The sequence below is a fragment of the Belonocnema kinseyi genome, chromosome 4, assembly GCF_010883055.1.
Source record: "Belonocnema kinseyi isolate 2016_QV_RU_SX_M_011 chromosome 4, B_treatae_v1, whole genome shotgun sequence".
Lineage (NCBI taxonomy): Eukaryota > Metazoa > Arthropoda > Insecta > Hymenoptera > Cynipidae > Belonocnema > Belonocnema kinseyi.
This window is the reverse complement of record NC_046660.1, coordinates 79,255,517-79,265,883: the sequence shown is the minus strand read 5'-3', so window position 1 is coordinate 79,265,883 and position 10,367 is coordinate 79,255,517. Positions and strand designations below refer to the sequence as shown.

The window sequence follows — 10,367 nt, the reverse complement described above, 5'->3', positions numbered from 1 at the left end:
AATCTATTATTTTTTTAGTGTCTATACGTCCAGACATACGCCACAAGGATTAATTTTGGAGAAATTTAAGTTTTTAGAATTGTGAAATTTAAAATCTTAAATAATTATTTTAAAATTGATGTAAATTTAACCCTTTCCAAGTCCGTACGGTTAGACATGACCGTGCGATAATCATAGAGAAATGTCCGGATGTTTAGACTAGGCTATTTTTGGTTGTATATGTATCTTTTGGTTAAAATTTCCAATATTTGTTTAAAAATAATCTTTTTGGATAAAGATTCAAAATTTTTGTTAAAAATTCATTTCTTTGGTTAAAAATTGGACTATTTTATCCAAAATTCGTTTGTGTTTTTATTAAAAATTAATGTTTTCAATTGAATATTATTGCATTTTTGGTTGAATATTGATCCTTTTTAGTTAAAAATTTAACTATTATATTTTTGGTTGAAAATTTGTATTTCTTAGTTGAAATTTCATGTATTAAGTAAAAAACATATATTCTTTTAAACAAAAATTATTCTTCTAGGTTGAAAATTCATATTTTTGGTGAAAAATGATTGGAAGGTGAATTTAGTGAATTTAATTGTTGAAACAGTTTATTTCGTCTAAATACAATCACCATGTAACATGATATAATGAATCTCTTTTTTTACCCAAATATTCGAGGTTATTATAAATGCACAACTTAGCATATCTACGATGTCCTATTTCCTGGCGTTCGAATGATTTAACTTGAAGACTATAGCACGTTTCTACAAACTGTAAATAAAAAAAGGAATTTTTGTTGGTATATTTTTTGTCATTATTTCATTTTAAATATGTCATATATTGATAGAAATATTTGGAAATATGGATGGAAGAGAACAACTTGACTTTCTTTAAATTTACTTGAAATGCTTTCTATTCACAATGAATTTCTTTAAATGTTTGAAGACCTTTAAATTCTATGTATTTTATTCATTCTTTTAAATCGTTTTGAATGCTTCTAACCTGTTTCAAGTTCTTTTAAATTCTTTTAGCTTTATTGAAATTTTCTAAATTCCTTTAAATTTACTAAATTATCTGAATTCCTTGGAATTCAGAATATTTATGAAATTCAAGGGATTCAGAAAATTCCAGGAATTAAAAATATTTCAGAATTCGCGTGAATTGAAAGATTTTTGTAAATTCATAGAATTCCCGGAGATATGAATACAGTAAAACCCTTTAATAGGCCTCCCTTCTATAGTCCTTCCGAGAATTGACGCTGCGCCGTAGGTAGGTGTAACAGGAGCTGTGCGGGGTCTGCGGTTATCACTCAGGCGACCACTCAAGCGTGAACATAAAAGCGTATAGCCCCAAAATCGGCGCTATATAAGAGGTTCCCTGTATATAATGGAATTGAAGGAATTTGATGAATTCAGAAAATGTAAGGATTTTAAGGTATTCAAATAAATCAAGTATTTCAGAAAATTGAAGGAATGCAGGGATTTTTAAAAATTCAGAAAATTTAAGAAATGCAGGAATTTTACAGATTTTCCTCATTGATGTGAATTCTCTGATATTTGTGAATTCCTCTAGATTTACAGAATTATCAAAATTTCGTGAATGCGTCTAAATTCCCTAAATTCCATGAATGATTTTGAAGTCCTTTGAGTTTCTTGGAATCGTAGATTTACCTGAATTCCTTAAATTCATGTTATTCCCTTGATATCTTAAATTCCTTGAATTCGTGTAATATCTTGATTACGTGCAATTTCTTGAATTCGTGAAATTTCCTGAATTCCCAGAATTTCCTGAATTATGAGGCTTCAAAAGAATTAAGAGAAATTGAGCAGAATTAAAAATGCTGGTATTTAAAAAATTCAGAATAATTATAAATCAAGGGAATTCAAGAAATTTCAACAATTCCGAATATTGAAGTATTTTATGGAATTCTTGGAGTTCCGAATATTCCAAAGGTTAATAATATTTGAGGAAAATTGTATGTTCAATTTCCTACAATATATTCAGCATTTTAATGTTGTTTAATTTTCTTAATTCGTGAAAATATCAATGTTTAATTTTCTTACAAATTCAACGGTTGCAAATTAATTTGGTTTAATTGTCAACAAGTGAATTTTTGATAGTTGAATTTGCCGCTATGGAAAATTGTGTAAGATTGTAAATTGAATTCATGATATTCAGGGAAATTCTGATATTTTGAAGAATTCGTAGAATGCAAGGCATTCAAAGAATTCTTATAATTTAAGGACTTCAGAATATCCGAGAATTTCAGAGATTTTCAGAGATTCAAGAGTATTTAGGAGATTCAGATAATTAATGAAATTTCAGGAATTCTGAATATTTTCAGGAATTCTGGATATTCAAGGAATTTAGAATATTAAAGAGATTCGTGAACTCTAAAATATTCAGAGCATAACGAATGTGTAAGTAATTTAGGGAATCTAGAGTATTCAAGAAATCCATTACATTCAAGGAATTCGGAATATTTCAGGAATCGAAAAGAAATGCAGGAATTTAAGAGCATTTAGGAAATTCAAAGAATGCAAATCAAAGATTCCAAGAAATAAAAAATATCAAGGGTTACGGAGAATTCGATTAATTTAGAGATTTTCAGAAATTCAGAAAATTTAAAGGTTTTTAAAAATTCAAACAATTCAGGGAATACAGAATATTTGAAAAAAAATTAATTCAGGATATTCAATTAATTCAAGAATTTCAGAACGTTTTAGAGATTTAAAAACATTTAGAGAATTCAGAGAATGAAAGGAATTTTAGGAACCGCGAATATTTGAGGTATTCGGTGAATTCATGAAATTCAGAATATACAAGAATTGCAAGGAATTAAAAAAATTCATAGATTTTAGAGAGTATAAGGAATTCAGAAAATCCAAGAAGTTTACTTAAAGAATTTAAGAAGTTAAGGGAATTCAGAAACTTAGGAATAAAAAATGCATGAAATTCAGGATTCTCAAATAATTCAGAGAGTAAAATGAATTTAGAGAATTTATGGAATTAAAGGAATTTCAGGAATTCCGAATATTGAAAGTATTCAGGGAATTTAGAACCTTCAAGGGATTCAGAAATTATTAGGAAGCCAAGAGAAATGCAGGGATTTTAGAGCATTCAGGCAATTCAAGAAATTCAGAGAATTCAATGAATTTGTAAAGTTCAGAATATTAAAAAAATTACGAAAATTTAGGAATTTAGGGAATTCAAGAAATTCAAAATATTTCAGCAAATGCAGGCATTTCAGTGATTTAAAATATTTCAGGGAAATCAGAGAATTTGTCGGATTTCATAACATTTAGTGAATTCAATGAATGTAGGAGATTGAAGAGGAAATTGAAGGACTTGAAGGTGTTTAGATTTAGGGGAATCCAGAGGAATTTAAAAGATTTTACGTAAGATACCATAATTCAGAATTGAAAGAATAAAAATTTTTTTTTTAATTTATTGTGGTTTAAATTTTAGGGGTCGTCCATAAAATAAGTTACCAATTTCAAGCTATTTTTACCCCTCCCCGGACTTTCACGTTGACGACCTTAATTTTGTATACCCCCCATCCCCGAATATGTAGCACAAAATTCTCTAGAAATAGGGGAAATAGGGTGATTAAAAAAAAAAAGAATAACTGGGGAATACAATTTTTTTCTATAAAATTAGATTAAATAACATTGCATTCAATAACTGTGAGACACTAAAAATTTCTAAGATTTTAAGACAATCTACCAAAGAGAGGAATTTTCAATCCAAATAAGACGATTTTCTCAAAACAGTTTGGTGTTCAACATAAAAAAATTTTCTACCATAAAATATGATTGTTCAAAAAGTTGAAAGATCATTTTTCTACCATTAAAGGTGAATTTTCTGTCCAAAGACCAATTTTCTAACCACAGATGACCTTAAAAAACGAATTTTTAACAAAATAGTTAAATTTTTTACCAAAAAAGACGACTTTATTAAAGTAGTTTAATTTTTGACCTAAAAAGATGAATTGTCAACTAAATTTTTCAATTTTCTAGAAAAAAAGATTAAAATTCAATCAAAAGCAATTAATTTTACACATGAATTTTCAACAAGAAATAAGACTTTGCTAGCACAAGCCGAATTTTAAATCTGTTGAGTTAAAGTAAATCAACCACGAATGGAATAGTTCAATTTTTGGATAAAAAAAATTTTCTTCACAGAGAAGAATAATATGTTACACAAAAAATTTTTTAGCAAAATTTACTCATTTTCAACAAATTTTTGGGATTTTAAAGGGAAAAGGGAAAATCATATATAAAATAGTTACATTTTTAACCACAAAAAATAACTTTTCAACAAAAAATTAATTTTCTACAAAACAGTTTAATTTTCAACGTCAACACATGAATTTTTAACTTATATAGTGAACCATCTCTTATATGATTTCTCATCGAAATATATAACAGTTGATAGTTTTACCAAAAAATATTTTCATTTCAAGTAGAACAAAAAGTTTAATTTAATCAAAAAATTAGAATTTTCAAGAAAACTGTTGAATCCTTAATCGAACCAGATTTATTATTCAACAAAACCGTTGAATTTTCAACCAAAAAAGATGATTTTTTAACTAAAAAGAGTAATTTTCTCAAAATCGAAATGTTAAATTGTTAACCAAACAGATACATTCTTAACCAAAAAATTAATTTACAATGAAATAGTTTAACTTTTAACCGAGCAGTTCAATCTTTTATCAAAAAAGATGACTTATTGACAAAAGACTTGCATTCTCAACAAAATAAATAAATTTTTAACCAAATAATAGGACTGTTTAAACGAACATCGACAACAGTAATTTGGTGATAGTGACTTCTTTTTTGTTAAACCTCCTTCGGCTTTAACGAATACATTCTCATCACGTATCTCGTGCATCGCACTTTAATTTGTATCTCAACTTGTGTATCATTTCCATAAATGTATATTATTAAAATTCATAACATGCATTGATATTAAAACAGACTTAGTTTCATTGTATTTTTTAAAAAAATGCAAATTCTCAAAAAAATTGGTTATTAAACATTTTATTGCAACTTCTGCCTGTTTTTCAAAAACTGAATTTACTCAATTCCAATTTTATTTTTACGATTTAAACGTAGCACATACGGTCGAAACATCAGCCTTGCCTTTTTTCAACTTCTTAATTAAATCCCTACCTCAGTGACCCACAAAACTTCGATTAACGAGGGTTTGGGGGCGGGAGTTTATATGATCTCATGTTCACATTCTCGGCTCACAGTGGGGAAAAATGTCATTTTTAGTTCAAAATAACGTACAGCCCACAAATATTTAACGATTTGATAAAAAAAATGTTGAAAAAATCTGTTAAAATTTCTAAGAGAGTTGTGGAGCATGATTTTTCAATTAGAGTTTTAATTTTTTATAAATAAACAAACAAATATGACGAAAAAATGGTCATTTGATCTATTTGACGTTCCCAGTGCTCGTCAATAACAGGAAAAGTGTTGAAATCGCCTAAGTTTCATAAACTAATATTAGCTAAAGATATTCCAATATTATATATATATATTATAAAACAATAAATATTTTTATAAACAGATTATTTCTTGCAAAATGTTTTTAATGATTTTCCATACTCATACGGTTTTTCTAGTTATATTGCAAGACATTTTATGAACAAATGCAGTAATCAGGCATTTTTCGATAGAAAAATTCGTTATTTTCGATGTACATTTTTTTAAATTTGGAACTTTATGATATTTGCACCAAAATTTATAATTTTTTTATTGATATTATGATCTTCCCACCAAATTTAATAAACAAATACATTATTCGGGCATTTGTCGGCAGAAAAATTCGGTTTTTTTCAATCCCAGTCTTTTCAGATGTGAACTTGATGGGATTTTCAGCAACATTCATAATAAGTTGATAAATTTTATTGTTTCTTTAAACATATTTGTTGAGCAAATGCATTAATCAGGCATTTGTCTATAGAAAAATTCGTTTTTGTCTATTTTAACAGTTTTAATTAGGATATCGGAAAAAATAAATTTTCCATCGACAGAAACAATTATAATCAGAAGGGAAATTTTTTTACGTAATATTGCTTTGATTCCAATTTCTTGCAACATAACTTGAAAAAATGTGTATTCATGGAAAATCGTAGAAAACATTTTATCAACAAATAATTTGTTGATAACAATTTTTTTTGTGTATTGTCTAATATTGGAATATCTTTAACCAATGCTATTTTATGCAACTTAAGCGAACGTCAAATAGAAAAAAAGGCCATTTTTTCATCATATTTATTTATTTATAAAAAAATTGAAAACCTAATTCAAAAATCAGGCTGGACTCTCAGGAGGCTCTTAGAAATCTTATTAGCTTCCTTTTCAATCTTTTGTTGTTGAAATCGGTGAAGATTTGTCGGCTGTACGTTATTCTGAAATAAACAAGTCATTTTTCTTCCCAATTTATGTTTGGAATTTTGTAAATGCTTTAACTCTGGTAAATTTTGGTTTTATAGAAAAAAGTCATTAGGATAAATTGTTAGTCTGTTTGAATACTATGAGTATCCGTACAGAAAATTTTTGAATTTGGAAAAGAAATGGTCTCAAAAATGTTCAAAATACGCTCACTTTTTGAATTTTCATCCAAAATGGCTAGCTCACGAACTTGACCTTTACTTTAGGACCCTAAAAGAGCATACCAAAGGCCAATCCAATCTGTCAATTCCTTCGAAAGCTATCGTGCTAACAAACTAAAAATATATAGACACACAGACCCACACAGAAAGACAGACACATTCGTAAAAACCTGTTTTTCGGATTCAGGGGATTTCTACACGTGGAAATTTGATCAAAGCGGGGGGGGGGGGGGCAAATTTTACACAAATCTATTACCTTCTTTCTCTTGATGAGAATGTAAAAAGAAGAATTGAAAAAAACTGATAAGAGGTGAATAGGGAATGAGTGTAAATTCTGAAACTTGAAAGTAATTTTCAAATTTGTTTAAGTTATTATTGAACTGCATCATTGCATGGCCATCTTTCGGAAACCTTGTTCAATCATCACGAAACATACTAGATGATATCTAAATTTGTAACGTTACTTCCACCGACCCCCTTCCTCTCCTTCATCCCTGTTTCCAACCGCAGTTTTTGAAGCGACCCACTCCGCCCCTCAAATTGGTAATTTAGTTTATAGACGACCCCTTGCATAAAATTAATAAATATATCAAACTGAATTGGAAAAAGGCACACACTATGTTTGAAATAGATTATAAATCATATTTGTTGCATACCTTTGTTTCACGATTTACAGCTGCTTTATCATAACACTGGGTTTTCATTGTATTAAGTGCCTTCTGTTGGATCTCAGCAAATCTGCTAAATTGATCCCAACAGTAGTCAAAGCTTTTATTTACTCCTTTTTGCTTCAAATCTGTAACTGTAGCCTATAGCAAGCAAGAAAAATAAAATAATTAAGGAAATTATATTATTTCTTAATTTTTTATATACAATTTTTATTCAGGGATAAAAAATAATTTTTATTGACTGACCTCAATATTAGAACGTAATGTGTTCACGAGCTTATCCATGTGTCCAATACTTTCATTATGAACTTTTTTCAGAATATTCATAAACGGATCTTCTGTGAAGATTGTCTATAAAGATAAATAATTTGGAAATTAGAAAGAAAAGGGCATGATCAGAATTGGGATTTGTTTTTTATTTTTATTCTCCTGCTTTTTTGCACTTACATCAATGGAAAATTGAAGTGTTCAAAATTAAAAATTAAATTTTTAAAATTTGTATGAATTAAAAAATAAATTAATTTGTAATGAATCATTTGGAAAATTAATAGATGTCTATTTCAGCAATTTCTTTACTGTTGAAACAACTTGTTTTAGAGTTTTTCTAAGCAAAGCAAATGTGGTTAAAAATTCGTCATTGATTAAAGCGACTTGTAAATTTCATTTCCAGCCGATGAATTTTTGGCAATTGAATATTCCAGTTTTTTTCTATTTAAAACAGTTTAATTTTCAACAGTTTAAAAATGAAGAAAATTTAAAATAAAATTTTCAACATTTGAACATGGAAGAAAAATGAAAAATTGAATATTTAACAGTTCAAAATTGAACATTTTATTTTCAACAGTTAAAAATTAAAGAAAGCTGAAAATTGAATATCCAACAGTTGAATTTTTCAGTTTCTTTAATAATCAGTATTTGAAAATTGAACTTTCTTGAATTTCCAACAGTTCCAGATTGACGAAAATTGAATTTTCAAATGTTGTTAAAAAAGTGTAATTGATACTTAAACCAAAAGAGATGAGTTTTCATTGAAAATTTTTTTAACCAATAAGACGAAGTTTCAATAAATAAAAAATTTTCAAACAAAAATGAAAAAAATAATCAGCTAAATTGTTGAACCTTTAAGCCAGAAAACGAATTTTATCTACAGGAATTGAATTTTCACAAAAAAATGTAAATTTTAAACCAAAGAACTATTTGTCAACAAAATAGGTAAATTCTCAATCAAAAAGATATGCCATTATTAAAAAAAAATATATTTTCAAGAATTTTAACTTTCAAGCACGCATTTAAATTTACAATTAAAAAATATTAATTTTTATTAAAATAGTTCAATTTTCAACCAAACAGATGAATGTTTAACTAAAAATATAAAGCTTTAAAAAAAAATGATTTCTCAAAAAAATGTATCAACCAACATTATCAAACAAAGTTGCTGTATCCTCAAGCAAAGAAGGTTGATTTTTAATCAAATATTTTCATTTTTATTCAGAAATATGAAATTTCTACTAAAAAATAGGAATCTTTAAATCAGAAGGACAAACTTTTAATAAAAAATCTGCCCGCTTTGGGGGCACATTCTCATCGCGCGCGGCTAGCTTCGTTCGCAAGTTTGAGCGCGCCTAGAGCGCGCGGCACTTGAATCTCATACTTCGCGCTCAGATATTTATTCTTTATATTTGGAATATTTGAATTAAACTTTATAAAAAAATCTCTTTTAGATGGCGGTATTTTTATGCGTCTTCATATTCTGAATTGTCTACTTAATTAAGTTTAGTCAAAGATTAAGTTTCTGAAACCTCTGTAGGTTTTGAGGTACATATTCCCATCGTGACACTCGCGCTGCGCGCTCGAATTTCTCGTAACTTTCGTCGTTTTTCCACACAATTTTATTTTATTTTTTTATTTTCAATGTTATTTTTCACGAATAAACAAAAAGTACGCGTCCTATCAAGAAGTGATTCTTAACGAAATTGTAGATCCTTTTTGGGATAACAATTTTTGTTAATTCATCTTTTTTCGTGTCCTACCTAGTTTCAACACAAAATGAAAGTTTTGATTTTTAATTCTTTTTTATGCAATCAAAATTTGAATTTTTGATTTTTCAAGAAAATCCAAAAATTGGTTATGATAATCTTGTAAGGATTTTAAAAAGAAATGTTTTTCTTCTCTTGACTTTTGTTCATGTCATGCGTTTTTTGGCTTAAAATTGTTATTTTCCCTTGATTTTAAAAATGTTGAAGGATAAATTGTTAATTTTTTTTTAATACTATAAATATCCGTACATAGAATCTTCAAATTCAGAAAAAAGTGGTCTCAAAAATTTTCAAAATGTGCTCTCTCTTTGAATTTTTATCGAATTGTCCTTTCTTTTAGAACCTAAAAGAAGTGTGCCAAAGATGGATTTGATTTGTTCATTTTTTCGAGAGTTATCGTGTTTACGGCGGCCGGACGACTGGACGGCTCGATGGCCGGACGGACGAACCGGCAGACAGACAGACGCCATCGTAAAAACTTGATTTTTGGATTCAGGGGATCTCGAAACGTGGAGATCCGTTGAAAATCTATGATGTCAAATTTCCGCCAATTTTAATACTTTCTCAATCATAAATGACGAGAATGTAAAAGGTTATTGAGTGTTTCCATGATTCCGGCTGATTGGCTAATCCGAAATAAAAAAATCAAACGATAATCTGTAAACCTGTGGCGATAGAAGGAACTAGGATTCTTATAAAATATTGAAAATTGAATAATTGACAGGCTTTTGAAAATTAATTTGTTAATTTTTTCGATTTTTTTTCGATAATTTTGCTCTAAAAAAATAGAACCGCTTGGAATTACCAAATAATTCTAGTTCATCCTACTACTATGCATGTGCTGAACCCACCATTAAAGTTTAAAAGTAATCGGTCAAACCGTTTTTGAGATATTGTGGAGACAAGTTATAAAAACACAGTTTTGAGACACACTCGTGTAGTCAAGTAAAATACGAAATTTTAAGTCACCATTAATCTGCAATGTCCTGTCACGTGACTTACCTGTCACATGACAAGTTTGAAAAAATATGTGGCCCTCTAAATCTTTTT

The 10,367-nt window shown here is 28.3% G+C and overlaps 1 protein-coding gene across 1 annotated transcript in view; it reads right to left on the bottom strand.

The window, feature by feature from the left end:
• Positions 1 to 615: 615 nt before the first annotated feature.
• Positions 616 to 10,367, bottom strand: part of LOC117170970 (proton channel OtopLc-like) — a 71,800-nt gene continuing 62,048 nt past the window's right edge. The window contains exons 12-14 of the mRNA XM_033358012.1: positions 7,528 to 7,632; positions 7,270 to 7,422; positions 616 to 759 (exon numbers count right to left, since the gene is read on the bottom strand). Coding sequence (XP_033213903.1) covers positions 616 to 759; positions 7,270 to 7,422; positions 7,528 to 7,632 — 402 coding nt within the window. The remainder of the gene's footprint in view (positions 760 to 7,269; positions 7,423 to 7,527; positions 7,633 to 10,367) is intronic.